The following is a 25,947-nucleotide window of genomic DNA, read 5'->3' on the forward strand; positions in this document are numbered from 1 at the left end:
TTAGCATTTTGAAATTAAACTGCAGATCAGGCAGGGCTTTCTGGATGACTCGTCCTTCTGTGACTTATGGAAAGACTTCGGAAAACACAGCGCATTTTACACTTATCACATTCCCCCCTTTAAACATGCTGACCAACTAAGAGATTCCCAACAGAAGCCTGGCTTTGGCTCAGTCACCCTGGGACCCACCATCCGGCCCACTCCCTGCCCTAAGGCAGGATGGCGAAATGACCTGCTGATCTGACAGAGGGGGAGGCATCTGTGGACAAGGCGTGTTCTCTGACCCATGCGAGTGCGGCGACCACGTCTCCATGGGGATGGCATAATTGTCCTCCACACCCACCACTCGAAGTTGCAGTTGTGGCGATGAGGGTGTGCTTATTCCATGGCCAGGCAAAATCGCTACAGTCTTAGAAAGGTATGTGATCGGGCAACGGTCTGTCACCACTCCCCGTTGGAGAGGGAAGGTTGTCACCACCATTCTCTCTGCCACCGACAACTTTAGACTACAGATGGGGAAAGACCAAGAGAGAAAAGCATGAGACAGGGCACATACATGACAGATCCTACCTATGCCCCTCCTAGGAGTTCAAAGAGTCAATTTCTATGGGAATGTATGTAATGTGAACGCCACTCAGCAACAAAAGGAACAAACCACTACCACAGGCAATAGACTAGATGTCACTCTGAGGAATAAGAGTAGAAAGAGCCAGGCCCCAAAGTCTGCACACTGATGCATGCAGTCATGTACTGTATGACTTTCTCAAGACGACAGAAATGGAGAGCAGATTAGGGGTTGCCCAGGGTAGGGTGGGGGAAGGCAGGTTGTGGTCTCCGTGGGGATGAACTGTGCTCTGTCATGACTGCAACAGCGCTCTCTCCTGGTTGTGACACTGCTGGATGTCACCACGGGAGACCGCACAGGGTACAAGGGCTCTCAGTATCAGTTCCTGTGACTGCACGTGAACCCACATGACGAGTGACAGGCCCTGAGCCAGCATACTGGGTAGCCCAGGTCCAGGTCAGTTACCTTGATGGTCCCAACTCGGTCCTCAAATGACTTGAAGGTAGCAGAATTCCTTTAAAAAGAGAAAAAGATGTCAGTACTGTAAGGAACATGTGGTTGTGTGCCCTCCTAAATGTGAAGGGCCTTGGGGTTAGGGTCATCCTTTGGAGAGACCCTAGAGAGATCCCCAGGTCTCACTGTAAAAACGTGACAAGCCAAAAGAAGGTAAGGGGACACACACGTTCTGGAGGCTCCCCTAAGACAGAACTGAGATCAGCCACACCCACCAACTGCAGGACAGAGGATCTGCATGCCAGCAGCTGGTGAGACCCAGACTTCATGTGGGCGAAGAGCAGACCCCTCGACTGGACGGAGGAGGATGCTGAGCATGTGATTCTGCTGCACCCTAAGTGCACACATCCTGGGGTTACTGAAAGTCCCACATGTTCTTCACACAGATCTCTCACAGAAGTCGAGCAAGAGGAAAACTAAGGCCCATTTTAAGAGCAGAGAGCGGTGAGGAGGCAGAGAAGCAGGCAGGCCAGGCCAAGGTCCCCCGCCCTACCCCTTCCCCAGGCCCAGGCCACCAGAGGCAGCCTGTCAGTGACCCCCAGGCATGCTCAGGGAGGGGAGGTAGACAGCTCTGTGGGGACCCAGGCTGCACTATAGAGCAGGAGAGCATGGGTGGGGGCTTCGAGGAGGAACAGGCCATGGCTCTGGCTGTTCTCAAGATAAACAGTCTCCGTAAAAAGCTTGGAGACCCCTGGCAGCCTCCTGGGTTCTGGTGTGTGCAAGCCTCCCTGCCCCTTCCAGCCCAACCTGAGGGCAGCCCTGGAGAATCCCACGTAGAGCCCAGTTTGGGCCTCACCCCCACCAGCTCTGCAGCCTAGAAGGGGTGTCTCCCAAATCTGAGCCAGAGACTGACAGGGGAAGGTGGTTCCTGGTCGGGGGTGTGGGGGATGTGCAATGAAGCAGCCAGAGCCACCCCCTCCCACCAGTCTCCCAGTGGGGTCCCAGCAGGCTCAGGCAGCTGTGGGGCACAGGAGCACGTTACCTCATGGCCGGCATACTTATGGAGTGGCGGATGGAGTGGCTGCTGCTTGGAAGCGTGGGAGGAGCAGAGAAGGAAGAGTTAAGGCAAGGAGAGGACCGGCTCCCCGTGCAGGAAGCTGAGCCCCACCCCCAGTACCAGTGAAGAACAGAGAAGCCTCACAAGCCCCGCCTCCAACCAGGAAAACTGACCCTGGTACCCCTTGCATGGCCCCAGAAGTGTGGCACTGTAGGGGGAAGGCGCCAGGACAGGATGCCCTCAGACTAGGCATTAAAAACATTTCTGATGCAAAGAGCCACCAAGCAACCCATGTGATTTCACAGCAAGTCCCAGAAAAACAAGCAGGCGAAGTATGAATATCAAAAGTCATGACTGTTCTGGAGTTCCTGGCCTCCAAGCAGGAGAAGCGGCTTGATCAACATGAGCTAAAGGACACTCAGAAGGCTGTCTGACCGGGGACCAAGAGCCCAAGGATGGAAAGGAGACCAGCTCCCTGTCAAGGGCAGGACCACTCCTGGGGGAAGAAGACACGGGGACACGATGGCTCAAGGGCCAGTGTAGCCCCTCCCATGACGAGTCAGGGCGGGCCAACAGCTACCCTGTGAGGCCGAGTTAGAGTGGGCAGCAACAGCACCCAGCCAGCTACACAACCAGGGGAGGAGCCCTGCACCAGTCCCAGTGATGGTGACCACCTTGCTGTGCTGCCCCCACCATCCACACAGTCCCCTAGGGCCGGCTAGAACCTCCCAACCCTGAAGCATAGACAGCCCTGCCCGGCAATATCGTATCAGTCTTACCTAAAGGAGTGTGAGAAGGGCCGAGCCCTGAGGGGCAGCAGCAGGAAGAGAGAAGAGAGGCAGCGTTAGGAGGGGCGTCCCGTCCCACCCCGGTCCCATGTTCGAGACCACCCTGCCGGGGGAGGACACGTGCTCCTGTCCAGCCTCTGCCCCACTCTCACTCACACAGTCACATATGAGGGACCTTTCATCTGACTCCGTCACAGGCTGGAGAGAAGGAACCCGGTGAAACAAGCAGAGCAACGGCGTGAGGCACTCCTCTGCCCCCAGGGTCTGTACCTCACCCAGGACCTGGGACCCCATCAGCCTACACTCCAGCCGGGCCAGTGTGCCCCCCGCCACCTCGACAGGGCCTGCAACACCCCCAAGCACTGCACGCTTTGGCTGCATCAACACAGATAACAGAAGATAACCAAAAAACCAGATCATATGCAAGGGCAGCCGATGGGGTCGGGGGGGAAGGGGCCACAGCTCCCCCCTCCACCCTGGCGGCCACCCCAACATGAAGATCATTTCAGAAGTGACAGTCACATGGCCTGAGGCACCTGTCGTGCTCTGCTGGGCAGCAGGACCTACTCCGCTCAGCAGGAGAACAAGCCTGATAGTGAGAAGAGGTGCATGTCTCATCAAAGGTCACCTAGCCGGATGGAGGCCCGACCTCACTCTAACTGGGCCTTTGACGCTAATCCATTTCCCTGGGGATGCAGCAAGCCACTCAATGGCCTGCTCCTGGATGGGCCCCTCTAGACACCCGGGGGACTGCTGTCCTGAAGGACAGAGCAGCGCCTGACCCTCAACTTTCGAGGGAAATCCCCTGGGCCTGGTTCTCTGTGTCAAGAAGTGGAGACTCTGTCAGCTTCGAGCTCCAAACCACAGAGGTCAACGGGCCTCGACCTCAAGCCACCCGAGACCATGTGTGAGGCAATGGAGACACATGGACGGGCCCCTCAGACTCAGTTCACAGCAGCACTGGGATCACAAGAGCAAAGCCAGCAGCAGGCACACGGGGCCTCAGGATGAGACCTCAGCCAACAGGAACCGTGATCAGGGGCTGGTTCCTCCACTGGAAGGGCTCACACATGGCAGACACAGCACCAGCCACAACAGGGCCACCCTGGGTTCTGAGCAGAATGGGGCACACTGAGCTCTGTCCTCCCAGAGCGAAGCCACATGTGTGAGAACTGCCCAGCGGGCTCGCCTGCACCAGAGGTTCTACCCTCTCACCTGACTTCCACCTAGGATGCTCTGAACATGTGCGACAGTGAGAACACTGAACCCGAGGGCATGACACCGCAAGTCAAAGAGAACATTCCTAGAAGAGGACAAAGCAATCCTGTCACCTGCTTCAGATGCTCTATCACCAGCCTGGCCCCTGGAGCAAAGAACAGGCATAAGCAGGATCGCCCCCCACCTGGTGACAGGCCCTAGGAGCCTGGCCACGAGGGGCATGTGACCAGCTCACTGCCAGGCATTCCTCCGCCCAGCTCAGGTGGCCACAATGGGCATCCCACCCAGCACCAATTGAGACTCATCCAGGAGGACATGTTGAGCAGTGCAAAGCCTGGGGGAGCGATGGCCATAGGCCCTCCTGGCCACTGTGCAAAGCCCCGCTTGGGGGTCCCTCTTGTGTCCAAGTCACTGTCACCATGGGCCAGGCTTGCATGTGAGGGCAGTCTGCAAGGACCCCTAGTGCAGGGGGAGTACCCCTGAGGCATGGATGCCCCTTGACTGTTCAGCTTCTCCAAAGGTTTAAATTTTTTCAAAATAAAAAGCTGAGGGTGAGGGAGTGAAGAGGTATAATGATACCAAACGATCAAGAATAAAAGGTAATCATGGCTCTGGGCACCAGCTGTCCTCTGCACAACTGGGTGAGTCCCGGGGCTGGTGAGTGCCTGTGGCCCAGTGGCCAGGGCAGGGCTCCCACCTTGAGGCCCAGGAGACGACCTCAGGCCATGAGGTGGGGAAATGCGTACTCTACACAGGCAGGAAGGGTGAGAAGTAAAGGGACAGGGCTGGGCGGACCCTCAACACGAAGTTCAGCAGGCCAGGCCCACAGCAACCCCATGGGATTATCAGCTGTGAGGGGACAGGGCAGGGCTGGCAGCAGAACCCAGGGCCAAGCCCAGGGTTCTGGCGAGGGGGCTGATCCATGCTGCCCGCTGCTCTCACTGATTCACCCCAACAACCCAGAGGAAGGCCTGAGGGGCAACAGCAGAGCCCAGAGCATGAAACTCAGGGTGGAGTCTGGTGTGGGAGTGTCATAGCCATCAGGCTGGGGCAGGCACTGCTGCATGCTGGCCTCCAGTTCCCCTGGCCTGCTTCAGAGGCACTCAGGCAGCCCCCAGGGTCTTATCCACTTCCAAGACAGACTGCTTGGTTGGGGGCCCCAGAATGCAGCCACACGCTCTCAAGAGCAAGCCAGGCAAACACACCATGCTTGTCCTTGACTTGTCCATGCTGCCACTGCCCCCAGGCCAGAATCATCTGTCCTCCATGAATGTCATCAAGAACCACAGCCTTCACCAACCCCAAGTACAGTCACCCACGGGCACAGGAACCTCCCCACGACTCACCACGAGAAAAAGGAATGGCAAAGAGAGGCCAGTAGAGGCAGGTTTGTGAACTAACTGGTCTGGGGCTGGTGTGGCCACACCTGTGGGTGCTGAGAAGCACCTGAGGTAGGTGCATCTGCCTACTCTGGCAGGCTTCCTGCAGACCAGACCCTCCAATGGATCTAAACACCCTAGAACCCCACCTGCTCGGCCCAGGTCTCAGGGCAGAGGTGTCAGACCAGGGAGTCTCACCTCATGTCCCCAAGCTTCCGGCTGATGGCAGAGCCCACGGTGGACAGGGCCGCTGAGGTCTTTTGACCCGCCTGAGACAGGGTTTCCTGGGTTTTCTTGTAGCTGGAAGGAGAAACAGTGGTTAAGTGAACCATACAGAAGGTGCAGTCATAGCCCGTATGCCACAGACAAGGCGACCAGAGAAGAGAGGGGGTGGTTGGGCCAGTAACCCGGGCCCCCAGGGAGGGGACTTGCATATGGACAGAGCAGCACTGCCAGGTCATGACTGCACCCACCCTGCAATAACCCTGTCTTCTGTTCTTCCTATAACGCAGGCTTTCCTCCTCCCCCTGTGGAAACTCACTTCTCTACCTCCCCGACTTCTGTAGCAAACAAGCCCACAGAGCTCAGGCACACAAGCCCCTAGGGGCCTCACACGGCTTCTCTTTTCTCTTATCCAAGGCAGTCCTCTGAGGACAGAACAGCTCGACTGCACCCATAGGGTTTGAGCCTGGCAGCTCAAACGGGTGGTGCCCGGCTGGCCCTCAGACCCCAAGCAGCCCCTCCAGCCCTCCTGTTCTGTGTCTACCATGTCCTTTGAGAATGGGGAGACCTAGCTCCACCTCATGCCACTGTTCTGGCTCAAGGAGATGGTCTTGGCACCCTGTGGAGATCTCTTGCCCCACCCACCCACAAGATAGCTTGTGACCTCGACAGCTGTGGGACAGGCACCAGTGGGTTGCCTGGGCCACAGGGACGGCAAGGACACCCCTGGGCCAACCCTGAGCTGCCAGCCCCCACCACAAACAGAAGACACAACAGCCTAAACCCAGAGGCTCCTGCTGAGCCCACTTGGCACCCCAAGGAAAAGAGAGCTCAACATGGCAGAGGTGCCCACCAACTCCAGCCTTCCTGGCATCCCAGGTCACAGGGGTGGGCTTGGATGGCACTGGCTGGGAGCTCTTGGCCCCCTTCCACATCTACCCCCAACCATTGCCTGCAAGAGCCCCGATGTGAGCACCTGCTGCCCACACCCCTCAGGCCGGCCTTGTGCCTCAACCCCTGCACTCCCCATCCTGTGGGGACAGCCTGGTCCGAGCACCCTGGAGGGCCTCCTCCTCTGGGCAGTGGCCCCTCACAGCACAGCGGGGCCTGGCCCTCAAAGCATGAACTGCTTCCCAGCAAGTCTGGAAATACCTTGAAGTCACTAAGGCATAGAGTTTATCTTAGTTTCCAGGAAGATCAGTAATTCTTGAACATACTGTTAACAGCAGGTAGAAAACAAGTTCCAAAATCCTTGCTGAAGACTATGCTTCTGGGTTTTTTGAATTCAATAACTAATAAGACGTCTAATTCTCATTCCAGGCCTTAAAAAACCTGACAACCAAAAATTCTTCCCTCCCAGTGACAGTCTGACACAATCTCAGAACTAAAATGAACAGGAACTCAACATCTAACCAACCTGTCCAGTGACCCAAGGATCTGGACAACTGGGTCCTGGACAAGCTTCCCCCAGTGGAGGAACAGGTCTGTTCTAGGCTCCAGCTGATTCGCACTAAAACCCACAGTCCACACCCTCCTCTCGAAGGGTTTCCAGATGGACTGTGCTGCAGTTCCCTCCGGCACCCTCTGACCTGATGGTGCCTTCACCCGGAGCTGCCCCCTAAACCATGGCCTGTCTTGGCATCTCGCAAGACATGGCAATAGAAGTGGAGCATCCAGAGGGCGACTCAGAAGGGTGCTCAGGCACTAGAGCCACTCTGGGCTACTCCGTAGGGCAGCACCCCGTTGGGACAGATGTGGTGCAGAGGCCAGGATGTGTCTGCGTCCAATAACTCAGCCCAACCTGTGCTTGAGAGCACCAGGCTATGCCACGCTGCTTGACTGTCGGTGAGAGGGAGGGGCCACCGGGATGCTCCTTCTCCGGGGAGAAGACCTCCTGCAGACCCGTGGGGGGTTGGGGATCTGTCCCAATGACTCCCATGCTGAGCCACCTTGTTGTTGGGCTACAAGGATGGGAAGATACAGTCCTGCCTCACCAGGCCCCCTTAACCACAGAGGAGCTGCTTGCGAACATATTCACTGTGGGGAGGGTTGAAGGGGGGTGACACACACTGGGAGTGCTGGTCAGAACCCCACACAGGTGGCCTAGAGAGGGGCTTTCTCACCAGATGAGGTCTACCCCTCCCTCCTAAGCTGACACTATCTGTAGCCGTACTTTCTGTCACCTGTGACCAAATAGGTTAATATGCCAATAAGTGACTGTGAGATTCATTGATGTTCACTCTAAGCACGATTTTAATTCTGATCTACCTAAGAAAGGATCCCATGAGGTGATCGCTTCATGACCAATAGAGAGCATGGCTGCTGAATCAACAGCTGGGTTGAAACCCCCAAATGGCATCAACCTGCTCATGACAGCACCATTGCACCAGAGCCGAGCACTCAGGCTGCAAACACCTCACTTCCTCCCTTCCGGCCACACTCTCATTCACTGAAAGGGATCCACAACCACAAGAATTAGGGAAGACAAGGCGCTGGCTCCAGCCACACCTTCCCCTCCAGAGGCTGTGGGCAAGGAATCCCGGTAATGGCCTCCTGCAGCCACCAGCCAGGCACCCCGAGACTGCAGAACAGCTGTCTCATGCTGTCCGCCTCCTGCGCTGTCACTGCAGAGACTTCTCCAGGCCTGACAACTCTCCCAACAGATCTGGGGCTGAGACCTCATGGCCATGGCCACTGCATGAGGAAGCACGTGAAAACAGCCAATCCTGCCAGCCACACTTACAGACCCAGAGCCATGGAGTCCATTCAGAGGAGTCAGAACTGTGATCTGGGGAAGCAGTGCCCCAGCAGCTCCCTGGCAGCTGGCTTTCCAGAACAGCACCAAGACCTTCCAAGACGATTCTCAGCCTCAGTCAGCACTGTGAGCCTGCCTCCATCCAGGGGCCACCCTACCAAGCCACACCAACAGCATGGAAACTCCAACCGCCAGACCCACCTGGTGCCCGGCTGCCCTCACGATCCTAGGCTGCAAAGGCTCCATGGCCAGCCGGCCAACCTGGGCTTCTAGGCACCTCCAAGACAAGCTGGGTTGCAACTGTTTCCTTTCAGCCCAACACAGAAGGGCTTTCTGCCCATGCCTTCTGGCAACCACAGTTGTTCCTTCTAAGCAAGACATCCCAGAAAATGATTTTAAAACACTGCACCACCCAGTTCAAAGGATATAATCAGACTAGGGTATAAATGAAGTGCCATTATCTATTTCACGGACCTCAAGTAAAATGCCAGGAGTCTTCTGGGCCTAAGCTCTGACAGAGCCACCATGAGGGTTCCATGCCCCGCTTCTTTGCTGTGTGGCTGTTTCTATGCTCGCCTCTCAGGCCAAAGGAGCTACTTCAAGATCTGACCCGCACAGCCCATGCTGTGCTGACTCCAAAGCCACCCCTCAGTGCAAGTGAAGCCCCAGAGCGCCACAGCTAGAGCCAGGTCTGCAGGAGGGGAGCACCACCAGTCCGTCACCAGACTGAGCCCCGCTCTGGCCTCTTATCTGAGGGACACACGTCAGGAGAGGGTTCCCAGTGCCATCTGCTGGCTGAACTTCCTTCTGCGCCTGCACTCTTCTCCAGTAGAGTTTAAAAGGATATTTTGTGTTTGAGAAAAATAAAATTATATGAAAAATAAAACAGCCAAGACACACCACAGCTAATAAGCTGAACTGAGTGTGCTTGGCCTTCCTATCCCTGAAAGCCGTGTCAGGAGGGGAGGAGGCACTCACAGGTCTGACTGGGTCACTTTCTCATTCCACTCTCCGAGTTTCTCAGAAGTTTTCATGTAGCTAAAAACAGAAAGTCTGTGGTAAATTATTTAGAAAAACTACTTCAACACAGGTTGCAAACTGCAGATGAAATTCCAAGGAAAACAGAAGGACCAGCTGGCAGGAAGACTGGCTCTCCAGCCTGCTTCTGCTCAGGACCTAGTCAGCGGGCCGGGTGAGGTCAGAGAGGCATGGACAGGCCTGGCTAGCTCTCCTCATGCCGAAGGCAGGCCTGCCCCATCAGCAGAAGTTGTCTCTCAGGGAATAGCTGTGAGGAGCAAGAAGGGCACTGCCATGGCCCCAAACGCAACTCTGACAGCCACCTTTTGGGTTTAAAGCCTTTAAGTTTCTAAGACAGGGAACTGGGTTTTTCATAAGTGAGATTTATGAAATTCGATTTGGTCTTTCAGTGGGACACAGCTTCCAGACAATGTGAAACATTTCCCATCCACCCCACCCCGCCTCCTTGGAGAATATGTTTCAGAGGAGCCACACATCTACACTCCCCAAATCCAGAGCTGGGTCAGGGGTTCTGGGGCCATGATCACGTCATGCTCACAAGAAGGACGCATGCCCACTTCAGCAGACACTGACCTATGGGGACCACTGGAAAGCCAGTCTCATTAAGCACCTAATTTGTATTCTCTCCAATTTAGACCCTGAAACATAGTCTTGTCAATTTCTGCTGGGACAACTAGCATGTTCACCACCTTTTAAAACCATACATGCAGACTCTAAACTCTGAGTAAACCAAATTCAGATCTGGTTGCTGGCAAGGATTCAGGGCCATGAGCTGGCAGCTTCCAGGGGGCACACCTCACCCCCAGGATTCAAGGCCCCCTCAAACAGGTGGAGCGGACACTCACGCATTGGAGACCTGCACATCATGCCAACTCCTGGACAGGTTTTGCTTCAGGCCCTCCAAGGCGGAAAGGCCCAGCTTCCTCTTCAGCTCGCCACAGTGCCTCTCCTTGGCTGCCAGCACCTGGCGCAGAGTGACAATTTCCTCTTCCACCTGCGAAAGCATGCAGTTACCAGGTTTCAACCACCACTATGGCAGGAAGTGACTGACATCCTTATACATGCTACAAAGAGGGTTTCTCAGAATCACATGAGAATTCTCCATTTATAGAAACATAACTTGTCTTAGGAATAGTCTACAGTGGCCATCGCTTCTGTTTGTATTTGGTACCAGCACCTCAACTTTCTCTGGAGAACTGTCCTGCTCCCCTCAGCTGAGTGTCTACCCACAGATGGCAAGTCAGGCCTGTCAGAGGTCCGGACTGGGTATGTGAAGACAGCAGTCCCTTTCTGTCTGGGCTCCGGGTCTGGGCATGGGTAACAAAAGGTGGAAGGTAGGCAGGCAAGCCACATCTGCACCCAGGGGGAATTCCACACATAGAGGGAAGGAAGCAGAGCTGACAGACGGATGGATGGCCAGAGAAACACATGACAAAGAAACAACCCTAAGGACATCTGTGTTCCCAAGGTCAGCTGCAAGCCTTGGCAAAAGCCACTTACACAAGTCCAAAGAAAATTCTTGTTTGCTTAGTGTAGTTTGAGTTGGACAACAGGAAAAATCTTGACAAAAAAGACCAGAACATTCTCATGTCTTAAAGAGTAGACAACAAAAAGAAGCATCCTTTAGAGCCATTCTGTTTCAGATTCTCAATAGTTTCAGCTTCTACATGAACAGCTACTCTAAAAAACCATCCTTTCTTTAAAAAGTGATTGTCTGGATTAAGGCATTAACAGCCGCTTAGAGCCCTATCTGGCTAATCACTAGATTTTGCTTTAGAAAATACTGAAGAAACAATTAAAAATCAATGATCGCCCAAGGCCAAACTATTACCAGTCACTCCAGCAGTGACACGTGGTGACATTAACTTTCCATTTATGGTGTCGTGGGCACATGGGTTTAACAGCCTGTGGACCCACAGGCTGACATTTTAACATGAGAGCGTCTTCAGTTTACAATTCACCTCTGAAAAAGACATTGTGGTTTTATTCTCTAAACCAGTATGTCCTGAAATAAAGAGCAAAACACAGGCTTCCTGGGATTTCTTGCTGCTTCTCCTTTAACCTCTGCTCAATTCAGAAAGGATGGCTTCCTCTGCATTCTAAAACCTGGTCCTGGGGCCAGGTTTATTCACACGACCAGTTCTGCTCAGACCCAAGCCTGGACCCAGGACGTTATCAGGATAGGCTTGTCTCCTAAGATGAAGCAGAGAACTGCGACAAGTGTGCTCCAACCCCTGCCTGACTGATGCTGACAAGTGCACTGCCCCAGATTCTGGAATCTCAAATGAATCACTATCAGGTTCTGTATCACATCATAAAAAGAAACACTCTTGGCAGTTGGTTTGAATAAAAATTATATGCAGAGACTTTTATTCTTAATTCCTATTTCTTCTTAAGTAACTCTCACTTTGAAAAGATCACATGAAAAAAGAAGGAAAATGAAGATCCAGGAGCAGATACATCTGTGGGATCTTGAAAATGTCATGTTTACTCCAAAAGGGAAACCCGCAACAGATGGAGTGCTTAGAGCAGCCGTGGACACTCCCCTCACAGAGAGCCTGCAAAGTGCCAGACACACACAAGCCAAGGCTACAGAGGAGAGATTCTGTGGGGCTCCCAGGGCAATTTTCCTGGAGCACAGCCAGCACTCCAGCTCATTTTTAGGCAGAGAGGACCTCACAGCACCCCCGAGCGTACAGCCAAGACACAGAACCTTTGCAAGCTCCGCCCTGAGCTCCTCGGCCTCGGTCTCTGTCAGACCCTCAACAGCAGGAGCCTGGGCAGCCACCGCTGTGTCCACAGGGACATCTGTCATGGAGTCGGAGAGCAGACCTTTGTTAGGAGAATTCAGGTTGATATCTGCCAGAGACAAAATGTGGTCAGAAAAAAAATAAATAAGTGGTCAGAGTGCATCAAGTAAGAAGTCACAGACGAATAAAGTGGGCAGAGATTCCGCCCCACCCTGGGGAGAGGGGCAAGACAGGATATGGAGAAAATGCCTTTTCTCTGAAAGGTTCTACAATGATGGCTGTGGCCACCAAACAAATAGCAGCCACATCTCAGACAACATAAGTTGCTTCTTTTATTTCTTTTTTCTTTTTTTTCATTTATATAAGTTGCTTCTTAAGGTTTCAGAAATGCTGGCACAAGGCAGCCATTCCCTAAATCTGGTTTCTCCTGTAGAATACTCTCTTCATGGGCAGAAAATCTTTGCTACAAACAAAGCAGCTGGAGCTAACAGATTTTCCTTTTTTTTTTTTAAGAGAAGGAACTTAGTGCTCACTTCGGCAGCACATGTATTAAGAGGAGGAACTTAATACAGCTGTAAACACAGTCAGCACCATTTTCTAATCAGCTGCTCTGCCAGGGCACAGGCTAAGATGACACACAGGAACACAGTCATCCAGGCCCTGTGGGGAGTCACCAAAACAAAACCAGTTTAATTCATCCTCAACGCGCATTCCTTAGCACGGAGGCTGCAGCAAGACACAGGGGGAACACTACCTCACACACCTCGCTACATCCAAATCAGGTTCAATCCCTGCATCAAATATTTTTTTCATATTAAATGCATTTTCCTGTATGAACTAAAAGTTTACAAGAACAATAGGTCTATATCAGTTCTTTTCAATTCAAACACATGACCATCGTTTAGTATGTTGTACAAACACTGAAAACATCTTCCTTTTTGATCAGCACATTCTGTGAACAAACAAGCTCTGTATGGTATTTGGCACACTTAAAAGTAAACTAAAGGGAATTCTCTGGTGGTCCAGTGGTTAGGACTCTGCACTTTCACTGCAGAGGGTCTGAGTTCAATCCCTGGTTAGTGAACTAAGATACAAGTCAATTGGCTTGGCCACATAACTAAATAAATAAAAAGGCATAAACGTTGCAAAGAAATAAAAGTGTCTTAAATTGCAGATATGCCTATCTACTTTAGAAATCCTAGTCTGCTAAAAATAAAACACACTTAAAAGCAAAGAAGCTCTACTTAGCTGGCTGTGTCATTCCTTTCACATGTCCACACAGCTGGAGTCAGGCACTTCTATGGTGCTCTAGAGATGTTCACTATATGAAGCATGTTTTGTTCTCTTTTAAATCAATTGATCCAAATTTTTAACTTAGATCAACCAATGTGGTTTTACTTACATCGTTTGTATCTGCTATGTTGAACCTACTTAATACTTAAATTCATTAAATGCTTTAAAGTCTTTACAACTTTTCTATTTTTAAAAACCAACCCTCACAGACTGGTAGTGTCTACCTATAAAGCTAAAACTGGATCCCACGGAAATCACCCCCAGATGAAACTGTACACTCACCAATCATGCTGGGCACTGCCCAGTCACTGGGGAAGACCCCCTGACTTACAGAAGACCAAGGCAGGAAAGTGTCTTACCAAAGGACTTACAGAGAACAAGCACTGGCTGGTGCAGTAGGCAACACTGGGGGCTAGCCCCTCACCTGGGTGAGTCACAGTTCAGCCTGTATAACTATCTGCAAAATGGGGGTAATACAAGGACCAATCTAAACAGGTTATTCTGAAAATGGAAAAATATCTCAGAAACAGACTTGGTATGGTGTCTGGCACATAGCAAGTGCTCAGTAAGTGTTTTCTGTCGTTCCTATGACCAGAACCCAGTGCATGTGACGAATTCTGATGTTTAATTAATATGCCCATACAGGTCAAACAGTAGAAGAACATCCTGAAATTATCCAGTAAAGTTCCATCAACGTAGTTTTAATCACCACACCCTCTAGAACCGCAGGATGGAAGACACCCTTGTATCACGTCCTCAAAATCTCAAGCTTCTGGGCCCGCTCCACACCCGCCGCGGCCACCTCAAACTGGTCTGGGATGTCTGTTCCAGAAAGAGGCCTGGTATGCTGGGTGTGCCCCTGACTCCGTCCTCCTCGAGACAACTCCGAGGTAGGCTGGGATCCAAGCAGCGTTGCCACCCAAGGGGCGCTGCGCCCAACGCGCGGGCGGCGTTGCCTCCTCTCCCTCCGCCCCCCCCCCCCCCCCCCATGGCGCCGCTCGGCACCTCGGCCCGCGTCCAGGGCCGGATGGAGTGTCCCCAAGGGCCCTGCGCAGGATCTGAGGGCGGCCCGCCGGGCAAGCGTTGGGCGGGGGCGTAGTGACGAAACCCAAGACTCTGGGGCGACGGAAAGGCGCCGGGTAACCAGTGCTCGGAGCAGTCCCAGCCGGGGGCGGAACGTCTGCCTGCAGCTTCTAGGCCAGGCACCTGGGAGCTGAAGAGGGACAGCGGGGTAGGAGGGCGCAGGCAGAGAGGCCCAGAGCCCAGAACGCGACGCGAGGCCCACAGGTACCTTGGCCGGCGGAGTCCATGTTTAGATGGCTACCCGGCCGCAGCTGGCGTTGAGACCCGGTTCGAGGGCGCAGTGGGAGCCGAGCAGGGCGCAGTGGGAGCCGAGCGGGCCGCACCAGGTGTAACTCGCCGCGTACACAGCAGCCAGCGGAACCTCCTCAGCAGCCGCGGCTTACGAAATCAGCAGCGCGACGACCCACTTCCGCTTTGACGTGCACTCCGCCCTCGCCCCGCCCCCTACGAGCAGTGTCCAAAGAGAGAGTGTTTTGGCCCCGTTCCTCTTCAACCTGATTGGCCGAGGCTGCGGACGAAGTCGGAAACAGAGGCCGGTCCACCAGCGAGAAACACAGGTAGAACGGTCTTGAGGAGCTCGAGGAAGGTGGGAAGTGGGAGGACCGTGTTTCATCGGGCTATGCGAGTTTGGAGCTGGGCGTGCTGGAGGTCCCCAGCGTGTTTGCCACTGCCGGCTTACTTACTTTGGCGGGTCAGACTGAGGCCGCTCTGAGACCTGACCCCCTGACTTTGGGATTCTTTTTCTTTTTGAATCCTTCCTTTTTGTAGAGATTTTTAAGCGTATGGGGATTGCACGAAAAAAGGCATGACCACCGGTTCCCTCTCCGGGCTGGAGGCGCCCACCCTCGGCACTGTGTTCTCTTCCTTTTGACAGCAACCTGGTGAGCCAGGTGGGGTCCTCACCCTTGCATATGAGGAAACTGAGGCCAGAGTTATTTGCCATCACTCAGCTAGTTGAGTTGCTTCCAGATGACTCTGGAGAAGAGTTTCCTAGATTTGTCAAAGAAGAGGTATGTAGCCATGAGGCAACCCGGTCCCACTAAAACAAGTCCCACAACTACCTACCCTTCTTTGGTTACCTAGTTGCCTCTGCAAGCAACCATTTAGTGGTATTCAAACCCTCAAGGATCTGACCTTTCTGGACAGCATTCCACCTAACAGCCAAGTCACTGCATGTGCTGATCCCTAGGAAGGAAGCTCCTTCCTTTTCCTGGGTGACTCTCTCAGTTCCAAGCTCACCTACCCACAGGTCTTCCTGGTACTTTAGGTCACCCTAGTTACCTGCCTCTGCCTGCACTGGCCCAGGTGCATCCAGGCCAGGTCCTGCTCTGCTGTTGTCTATTACATGCCTGCCCCACTTATCTTCTTTCAGTTTTTCCAGTTTCTAGCTGAACCCACCTTGGCCAGCTTCTATCCCAGCGGTTGGGAACAGCTGGTAGTCTCTGCCTCATTCAATTTAGGGGAGGTGGTAAGGAAGCAACTATATTACAGATGGTGGTGGGCAGAGGGCCTGTCTTTCATTCTGTATGGCATCCCTGAGCCAGGAACAAAGCAATGAGTGGTCAGTCAGGTGTGTCTGTAGTCCCACCAGGACATGCCACTTATTCTGAATCTGTGGTTCCAAGGTGAACCCCATCCTATAGAGGCCAGGAGTGGGGTGGAGGAACCCTATGAAGCAGCAGCATTGCACTTGCACTCCTGAGGAGGTCACAGCCCTTCCAAAGCCAATGTCCTTTCGTAGTTACGAGTGACTTTCACAGACCCTTCAACATGCATCTTTTTCAGTCATCCTGAAACCCAGGCCAGGTGAAGGATGCCTCCTGGCGCCCCATAGCCTGTGTTCCCACCACCCTCTCCAGGTGCCAAGGTATCGATCACACAGGGTTCCCATAAACTGGGTCAGGTTAATCTTTGCATTCCCTTTACCAGCTGGGAGCAGATTGGAACGGTTCACAAGTGTTGGAGAGAAAAAGAGACAGGAGAGAGGGGACACCCCAGTGTGGGAGAGAGTGCAAGATCCCTTTGCACTCCCCCATCCTCCGCCAGACACCAGGTCGGGATCCAGGGCAGGGCCAGCTTTACTGGTTTGGGGTGGGGGTGGGGAAGGGACCTGCAGAAGCACGGTCTACAGCCTCCAGGGCAACTGAAAGTCCTCGGGTTCCAGCGGACTGCAATGGGTCGCCTCCACGTTTTTGAGGTGCTTGCGTGCCAAGAACAGCGCGAGCTGCCGCCGCCGCCGCGGGCTCAAGCCCTGGCCCACTAGCCAGGGGAAGGCTAGCCCATGCGACCCCCAGGCCTCCTCGTCCTCCTGCTGGTCCTCGCAGCGCGTGAGGTAGGAGCGCAGCAGGGATAGGCACCATTCGTCGTCCACGCGGTAGCGCGCATAGAAGGCGGCCTCTTGCTCCAGGCTGCCTGCGCGCAGCCAGCGGGTCACGATGGCGAGGCCCTCGCGCGCCATCACAGTTGGGTAGCGGTGCTGCAGCAGGCGCAGGAGCAGCTCGTTGCCGCGGTTGCCCTCCACGACGCCCGACGGCAGGGGGCGCAGGTGGCCCGAGGTGCTGACCACGTCGTCCTGTGTGCGCCGGAGCAGCAGCACCGGCCCAGGGTAGTGACACAGCTGCTCGGCCACGTTGAGATTGAAGTGCTCACGAACCGTGCGCACCACCAACCCTTTCCAGCTGTGGGGCATGACCTTCAGGGCCAGCGGCACGAGATCGTCGAAGGTGGCATCGAGCACCAGCGCGCCCAGCTCCGGGTACGTCATGGTGGCCCATGTGGCCGTGAAGCCGCCAATAGACCAGCCATAGACCACCACGTGTGCGGGCGGGAAGTGCAGGCGGTGCAGCGCGTACTTGACCACCACGTCCATGGCATTGGCATCATGCTGAGGGAACGGTGCGCCTGTGCTGCCCCCGAAGCCCGGGTGGTTCCAGCCCAGCACCGAGTAGCCAGCCTCCAGCGGCGCCGATAGGCAGCCCATCTCATAGAAGCCGGCGTTGCCCTCGCAGCAGATGACCAGACGCAGGCCGCGGCCGTGGCTGCCCGGGTGCTGGCGGCGGTCCATGAACATGGTGTCGATCTCGTTGCCATCACAGGCCACCAGCTTGGCGCGCCGGCCGCGGTAGCGCTCCACCAGGCGCTCCTGGCCTTGCTGCAGCAGCGGCAGCAGCGCGCGTGTCATCAGGAACATGGAGCCGGGGTACACAAGCCAACGGCCCAGCGAGTGGGCCAGCGCGTAGCTGGCGAGCTGGCTGGGCAGCTCGCGGATCTGCTGCAGGAGGCACTGCGCCTGGCTGCGCACTGCGCGCGGCGGCCGAACCGGCGATTCCTCGCCCAGCGCTGCGCCCCGCAGTAGCCACACGCCCGCCGCAGCCGCCGCGCACGTCAGCGCGCGGTGACTGCTGCCGCTCCCAGCGGCGGCGCGCACGTCATCCCAGCGGAAGTCCACCGGCCAGCCGCGGAAGTTGTAGGTGTAGTTGGCTGTCAGGTAGATCTTGAACACGTGCACCAGCGCTTTCACAAAGCAGACCACGCACATGGGCACGAGGCCCTGAGTGCTGACCGAGCCCTAAGACCCAGTCACTGGCCCGGGGTCGCCGTGGTGGTGGGAGGCCCAGGCCCGGCCCAGCGGGCGGCGGCAGGGGTAGGCACGCGCTAGGCCGCCTCAGGACATGTCTCTTTGGGGCTTGGCCCTCGAGGCTTTTGTGACCTGAGCCCGCTGGGGCCCAGGGAAGTCGGCCTTTGCCTGGCTCGGGCTGGCTTTGTGAGTCACCGTTGCCTGGGGAGAGACCCGTGGTGGGCGCACAAAGGGTTCGCAGGCGTGGTGGACCCAGTTCTGCCCCGCCCCCCAGGACACAGCCTCAGGACCTCGGCGCAGCCACAGCCTCAACAGGCCTTCTCTGACCCGAATCCTCGAGATTTCATTAGCCTCTCACCTAAGGGCAAGCCCACCTCCACCCAAGCCTGAGCAGCGCCCCGCCCCCTCCTCCCTGAGCTGTAGGTGGACACACAGGTCGGAAATCAACAGTGCTGACCTCTTACTGGGTCTCACTGAGAAAAATGCAGGGCCGCCCACCACCTTGAACCAGCTTGCTGTGAGAACCACCCACCCACCTTCCAAAGTACCCACCCTGGTGAGAGAGGGACCAGAGGCAGGGGGAAGCAGCGCTGGGGATCAGGCTGTGAGAGTCTGAAAAGGCTACATGGGCCCCGGCTCCCCCACAGGCAGAGTGAGGGAGAGGGGAGTGGGTTGGAGGAGCGGTTCTCTGCCCAGCACTCCAGGGGCAGGGGCAAAGCTCAGGAAGTCCTTGAGGGAGCAGTGGAAGCTAGCTGCTGGGGCTCTTTGCTCACTGCCTGCGCCCCGGCCCTCCGCACCTTCTTTCCCAGGAAGGGGTGAGCGCAGGCTGGAAACCCCCGCCTGTTCTGGATCCTCTTTCCACTGGCGCCTGCAGAGGCAATGACCTTCTCCAGGTGGGTCCTTCCTGGCCAGTGTTCCTCATTTTGAGCCCCTGGTTGAGCTCTCCTCCCCCAGAAACCACCCCACAAGCTGTCCCTTCCTCTTTTCTGGAAGGCTTTATTGGGTTCTCCTTTCTGTCCTGCACCAGTGAGAGCTGGCCCACCTGATGAGGGCGAGACAGAGTCCCCAGGGAGGCAGGGAAGAGCCAGGCTCCTGGGGCGCCTTCAACAGTTGCATGGACCTAAAAGGGAATTTGGCAAACCCAGCCCACTCCTTGGAACCCAGGAGGCCTGGAGCCCAGCCCTCTGGGGAGGGGCTCCAGGCCCAAGCTTGCTCTGCTCTAATGCTCTGTGCAGCTGAGTTGGAGGCATTGCTGGCCCAGTCAGCCACCACCTGGCTTGGGAAGCAGAGCTAAAGATCACTGCTGTCCTTTAGGGTTTGTGGGCAGGAGGGGTCAATAGGCAGTGAGTGAGCTGAGAGGGTTGAATGTCCATCCTCCACCCCCATTGCCACGTAAAATACAGAAAATCCAGTTAAAGTTCAATTTCAAGCAAACAACCGAAGCTTTCTGAGTATAAGTATGTCCTAAACATTGCATGGAACATACTCATATGAAAATATTGCTTATCTGAAGTTCAACTCTAACTGGATATCCTGGTTTTTTGCTAAGTCTGGAAACTTAACCCCCAGGACGCCTCCCCCCAGGCCCTGAAGTCCAGATCTTTCTGATCATCCAGCTCCTGTTCCACTCTGGGCTGTTTCACTCATCAGTTAGGTCCTGAGACCCGAGAGGGTGGCCCAGGGTCCACTGTCCCCCTAGACAAGGGCTCCACTCCTATTCCTTCTGCCCTGTAACCACCTCACCTCTCTCCTGCATCTTGGGTGGCAGCAGGGGCAGTGGGGGGACCTGGGTCAGGTGATGGGCACAGCTGTTTAGGGGAGTGGGTGGTCCTGGCCCTTCTGAGCTGTCCACCCGGCCCTGAGGTCAGAGGTAGAGATGGGACCTTGGGGAGGATGTGGGCATTTCCTCTCCTAGGAACTTCTTTCATAAACTCATATCCTAGCATGGGGGGTGGGGGGAAAGTGCAGACTCAGAGGCTCCAGGTTCATCTTGTGAGCCCTCAGGAGCAACCCCAGCAGCAGAGCAGAGGCCCTGTGGCGTCCTCAGTCCGAGTCCCGGCAGACACAGAGGATGCAGTGGGGCATACTGCAGGATGGTCCTGCAAAGACAGGTGTGGTGCGGAGGACCAGTGCCCTCCTGGGGGCAGCCTCCCATCTTGGTTGGAAATAGAGGCTTTCCTTTGGCCAGGCCCACCTATCTGCCCTTGGCTCCCCTGGAGGAGCAGGAAGCTTGGAGGAGAGGGGGCAGAGGTCAGCAGGCTGGAGCTGCTGTCCCCGCCCCCAGAGCCCTTAACCTGTGTCTGGCCTGAGCCCTGACCCCCAGCCCTGCCCCCAGCCCATGGGAGCCCAAATGCCCCAGAACCATCAGCTCTGTTAAGACAGGAAGGCACGTGACAAGAAAGGAGCCCTCCTCCAGCTGTCTCCTTTCCAGGAGACCCCACTAGACTGGACCAGCTGTAGCCACAGTGGCCTCTTGTGTCCCAGTTGCTCAGGGAAGGTGGAATTGTGAACCCAGCAGTGTCCACCCAGCAGTGGCCCAGAGGCCACCCAGCAGTGTCCACCAGGCGACATCTGAGCATGCACTCCCCCCCACCGCCTCAGCCTGGGTCGGCTGGGCTCTCTGACCTCTGGCCTCCGCCCTCCCCTGGTGAGCAGGGCTCCCTCCTGGCCAGTTCTGCTTAGCTTCCCCAGAGGCCCTGATATAGGCTGCCAACCTCAGGGAAGGAAGGAAGGAGAGAAAGAAAACCAGTCCCAGAGGCTGGAGTGCGGGGGTGGAATCAGAGCCCTCACAGGGGCGTCCAGGCTCTGAGGCAGTGCTGTCCTTGGGAAAGCTGCCGCTGCCCCACGGGAGGGGAGCTGAGTCTGCACAAACGCCTCTGCTCAGGAAATGGGGTGCAGGGAAGGTGGGGGGTGGCTGGGAGCCTGAGGCCAGGAGGGGACGCTTCCTGGCGGATGCGGGGTCAGAGGAGGGCGGAAATGGCCAAGACAGCTGCTGAACATCTGGAGTCACAGAGTTACCGGCGCCCTCACGGATGGCGGGGTTTGTGGGGAGCCATGCACGCCTACACCCTCTCCTGCCTTCCTGCAGGTCAGTCTCAGCCTCCCCTCCCACTGCCCCCCTGTCAGGGTAAAGAAACCACTCCTGGGGGCTGCATTGTGCACAGGCCGCACACAGCCCAGCTCCCAAGATGGTCCCCAGGGTCCCCTGCACGACTGGGAACGTTACTGCACACTCCAGGTACACTGCTGGCTGGGAGCCCCTGGAGGGGGGCTCATCCTTCCCAATGCTGCAGCCACCCCCCAGGCTTTGATGTAAGGTGCTGGCTACATGATGTTATTCACAGTGTCACATGGGCTCCCTGCCATGAGTCATGCAGGGTGCAGGGAAGCTAACAGTCCTTACCAGGCTCCTCTCTTGTACCCAGAGACCATAACCTTCTCTTCTTGCCCACAGACATGTCCACCCACAGGCCCGGCTAGTGGGGTATTTTATCATGTGTACGTTGCTGGGCAGTTGGCCTTTCTCATGAGCATCACTGCATGCCTGCAGATGCCAGCAGTCACTCCTCTCCACACGAGACACTAATGCCCCAGTGCCCCCTCTGCTGGTGGGGACCCAGATTTCCAGATCTTTCCCTTCAGCCGTGGCTGCCAGCAGTGCCCTTGCCCAAGGACCCTCCCTCTCAGGGCTTCCTCACCAGAGTCCTGAGTGTGCCCGGGGGTGGTGGGGGATGCCAGATTGCTTTTTCAAAGGCTTGTGCTGGCCTGAGTCATGTAGGGAGCTCCCCAGCATGGCCAGGAGTGTGGTGGTTCAGTATTTGCTGGTCTGTGTATAAGTTTAATGAATGTTGACTGATCCTGACCAGTTGACCAGGCACCAGGAGCCATTCCCTCAGTCAGGCAGTCCAGACCTGCTTTTTGCCTACTGCCCCTGGGAGGCCCCTCACCTGTGGGACCCCCAGACTGGCCAGCCTCTCTCATGGTGGCCAGATGGAAACCATGGCCTGGATCTCAGCCAGCCGTGGCTCTGGCAAGGGGAGATTATGCAGGTTGGGGGTGATGGAAAGAAGGTACGCTTGGCCTGGGAGGCAGGTTTTGGGGGTTGGCATGGTACGTTTTCAGCATGGGTCCCTGAAAACCAGTGGTGGTGGTGGGAAAGGGGACCCAGAGTAGAAGGCCTGAGATGGCTTCTCATCCACTTGCCCCAGCCGCCTCTCCAGCTGGAGCCCTGGTCCCCACCCATAGAATCTCTCCTGGGGACTCAGACTCTGTGGCAGGGGTGGGCCCAGGTCCCCAGAGGGCACAGAAGTTGCCTCTCTTTCCTGTTCCTTCACACAGAACTATCAACATTTTTCTCCTGGTGGTGAGACAGAATGGGGGCGGTATCTCCAAAGAGGTGGCCCACACAGAGGTCCTTGAGAACTGGAGGGAGCTGGAGTCCCCACCCCAGCACTGGTCACCTCCTCCTGCTGCCCCAGGGGTGTGGCAGTTCCTCTTTGGAAACTGTTACTGGGAAGCCCCCATTCCACCCCCAGAAGCAGCCTGGGTCTCGGCAGTCACCCTAAGAGTAAAGAAGCTGGAAGCGTGGTGGGAGGGGTGGGGTCTCAGGAGCTGAACCCTCAGCTCTCCTCTGGAGAGCAGGAGACAGCCTGGGTGTGGACTGGGTAGGGGTAGCTGTCCTTAGGCCCAAGGGTGGCCTTAGGCCATCCTTCCTGGGGTGTGGGTCTCCCACCTGCCTGAGTGGGTGGGCTGAAGCCGACTTCTGCTTAGGTCAGGTGTCAGTCCTGGGGGCTCACTAGTGGAGCTCCTTCATGAGCCCTCCACCTACACCCCAGATGGAGGAGGAGGGGAAGAGTCTGGAGACTGGGAGTGGGGCACAAATCCAGTCCAGAGTAGGCAGGACCCCACAAGGCCCCCGAAGCCCCTGGATGGGGTCTCCACAAGGGTCCGCTCAGCCTGTCTGGGGACAAGGCAGGGGGAGGGGGCTGTTCTTGGGCTGCACTGCTGGGAGCGGCTGGAGCGGATCTAGGTTACAGCCCTCGCGGCTCCTTCTAAGTCTCTTGTGCAGATTAAAAATGGCAACTGTCCTGGAGCTGACCCCAGGGGACCCTGGAAGTTTCCTCCCCCACTTGCGCACAGGCACTCTCTGTTCTCAAAGTCTGCTGCTCCCGGCTCTGGCTCCCCCACCCCTCTCACTTCTCGGGTCCCTGGGGAGCTGGCTCGAGGTCAAGCCCACCGCAGCCCGTCCAGCCCACCTCCGTGGAGGGTGGGGGCAGGGCCGCTCCAGGGCCCAGACAGGCAGGCCCTTCTTCCCTCTGTCCCCTCCCCTTCCAGCTGCCCCCGCTTCAGGCAGGAAAGTGGGGCGAGAAGGGAGGGGGGACGGGGGAGAAAGGAAAGGCTGTAGGCCGCACCCCCTCAGCTCAGCCAGGGCCCTGAGGAGTCCAGGACGGGTGCCCCCCACTTTGGTTTCTGAGGTTTCTCTAGGGGGGCTCCACTCCAGGGTGAGCCCACTTGGACCCCACACACAACATACACCACCAGGGCATCTCCACCCCAGGCGTCCAGGCCCCAGGACAGGATCTGGGGCCAGGAGAGTGTCTGGGCCTTTGCCCCAAGCCCACCCAGGAAGGTAGTGGGGTGGGGAGGACACAGAAGCAGAGGGGCCCCTTATTCCCCCTTCCTGTCTCCCCCCTCACACCGCCTGTCCCGGGGATATAACCGCAGGGCTGCCCACCCAGCACTTTGAAGCTGCCGGGGCAGGACTCGGCTGCCGGGGCTCCTGCGCCCGGCCCGCCCCTCCGGCTGGGCTGCGTGGGAGCCGGGAGTGACCACAGGGCCGCCAGCGGCCTTTGAAGTGCTGGGGCGAGGCTGCAGGAAGTGGGCGGTAGCCCACCCAGGCCCTGGGCCCACCCCACCCAAGGACTGGAGCCCCTGCCCATGGGGCCCATGCACTAGCCACCTGGGCTGCCAAGAAGTACGCTGGTGACTTGGGGAGTTGGGGGCCAAGGAAGGGAGGGGCTACCAGGCCGCCACCTCTCCAGCCTCTGGCGCCCAGCCCCCATTTTGCCCAGGCTCCCTGGGGGAAGTGATGGGGCCAGGATTGGTCCTGCTCCCTGAGCTAAAAATAGCGGGGCTTGGGCTGGGTGGAAACCCCCCTGGCGGGGGAGGAAGGAGCAGGGCCACAGGGCTGGGGCCTCAGGGTGTGAGACTGGGCAGGAAATGCCCTGGCGCCCTCCATGGCAAAGCCCCCTGGAAAGTCCGAGGCAGTGCCTGGGACCCAAGCAGGCCGGAGTCTCCCAAATCCCTTGGGCTGTGATGACCACTGCCTGGGCCTGGCCTGGTGTCCTGCCTTGGATTCCAGGAGGCCCAGAGGAAACTAGTTCTTCCTCCTCAGTCACCTTCTGTGCGCCTGGTGATGAACTGAATCACTGGCCTCCAGTCCCCCCCTCACTTTCTCAACAGGGACTATTCACGAAGCGTCTGCTGCGAAGTGGCTGGGGACAGGGCAGTCTACCTCTGCCCCCATGGTGCTTGCTGGGGAGAATAAGGACTTAGCATGAAGAAGGGCTTTTCAGCAGGGAACACCCAGTAGTCGCCCACCTGGAGTGGGAAGGGCAGGACAGCGGGCAGGCGCTGAGACCAGGAAAGTGGTGAGTTCACTGTGAGTTAGACTGTGGTGCGGGGGCCTGGCCTTGGGAGGGGCTTAGGGCTGAAAGGAACTTAGCATCTTGGAGGAATAAAAGTGAGACCAGTGTGGCTGGAACCCAGGAGCAGAGGCAGAAATGAGGACAGGAAAGGGGGGGGAAGCTCATGGAGATCATGTAGGGTGTGGTTGACTGGGAAGAGGGGTTTGAGAGGAAGCCACTACTCAGAAGCCAATGAGATTCAGCAGGAATGTTCCAGACTCAGGTTTGCATTTCTGAGCGGCCACTGCTTTGTGGAGGAGGCCTGGAGGCAGGCGTGGGGCTCGAGCTGGAGGAAGGCTCCAGAAGGCAGGGAGGCCAGCAAGAAGGGTGGGGAGTAGGCAGGGCACAGTGACCTGGGAGGAATGCAGGCGGACCAGGTGTGTCCAGGGTCTGCTGGTGGATTCTCTGGTAGAGAGCAGCCGCTTAGGTATAGGCAAGGAGAGAGAGAAGCCAGGAGAGGATGGGGATGCTAACACTTGTGGTATTTTTGAGAGAAAATATAAAATCTAAATAGGATAAGAAGGGAACCAAAGAGGGGGGAGGCCGACTGTTTGGGAGAAAGGAGGGTTGTTCCTGGTGAGATGTCGCAGCTGTGGGCAGTGCGGGTGTGGCCATACTGGGAGCCAGTGGGAAGAGTCGCTTCAGGATGGGTGTGCATTTGCCTGACAGCCTGCTCGAAGATGTGACTCTGGCATGGGGGACTGGAGGTCTTGGAGGTGAGGAGGTGGAGGAGACATTCAAAGAGGGACATTGCATCTCCAAGGAGGGTGAAGGAAGCTGTTCTAAGCATCACCATTAGAAACACCACCCCCATCAGCGCCAGCAGTCTGTCACTGTCCCCAACTGGTCACCTCCCTCCCCATCGTCTCCTCCACCACCTTCAATGTTATCATCACTTCCCATCAGCATCACCAAACCCACCATCCCAGGCACCACCGTTACTGCTTCATTCACTCACATGGTGGACAAATACCCACAGTGAATACTGTCTTGGCACAGAACTGCACTGGGCTCTGATCATGGCAGTGAGCAACACAGGTGACATTTCTCCCCCTGGGGAGCACACAGCCTGGTGGGGCAGAG

General features: G+C 56.4%; 2 protein-coding genes and 1 non-coding gene across 8 annotated transcripts; 1 reads left to right on the forward strand and 2 right to left on the reverse strand.

The window, feature by feature from the left end:
* Positions 1-323: 323 nt before the first annotated feature.
* TPD52L2 (TPD52 like 2) lies at positions 324-14,995 on the reverse strand. 6 transcript variants are annotated; one of them, XM_020875322.2, is made up of 9 exons: positions 14,810-14,994; positions 12,189-12,334; positions 10,321-10,469; positions 9,416-9,475; positions 5,659-5,760; positions 2,855-2,881; positions 2,061-2,102; positions 1,031-1,079; positions 324-506 (listed from the first exon to the last, which is right to left on the reverse strand). In XM_020875322.2, exons 1-9 carry the CDS (start codon positions 14,826-14,828, stop codon positions 411-413), a joined length of 690 nt encoding a protein of 229 aa, XP_020730981.1. In that variant the 5' UTR covers positions 14,829-14,994; the 3' UTR covers positions 324-410. The 6 variants fall into 6 exon arrangements, with proteins under 6 accessions (XP_020730981.1, XP_070328508.1, XP_020730982.1 ...); XM_070472407.1 differs by having other exon boundaries at positions 2,061-2,105; XM_020875323.2 differs by lacking the exon at positions 9,416-9,475 and having other exon boundaries at positions 14,810-14,995.
* On the forward strand, positions 13,237-13,309 carry TRNAE-UUC (transfer RNA glutamic acid (anticodon UUC)). The gene has a single exon. It is a non-coding gene; the product is annotated as a tRNA-Glu (tRNA).
* Positions 14,996-16,495: 1,500 nt separating the features above from the next.
* Positions 16,496-18,478, reverse strand: ABHD16B (abhydrolase domain containing 16B). The gene has a single exon (XM_020875321.2). The coding sequence runs from the start codon at positions 18,137-18,139 to the stop codon at positions 16,727-16,729; it is 1,413 nt and encodes a 470-aa protein (XP_020730980.1). The 5' UTR covers positions 18,140-18,478; the 3' UTR covers positions 16,496-16,726.
* Between the last annotated feature and the right edge of the window lie 7,469 nt (positions 18,479-25,947).

Source organism: Odocoileus virginianus, chromosome 9 (genome assembly GCF_023699985.2).
Source record: "Odocoileus virginianus isolate 20LAN1187 ecotype Illinois chromosome 9, Ovbor_1.2, whole genome shotgun sequence".
Classification (NCBI taxonomy): domain Eukaryota; kingdom Metazoa; phylum Chordata; class Mammalia; order Artiodactyla; family Cervidae; genus Odocoileus; species Odocoileus virginianus.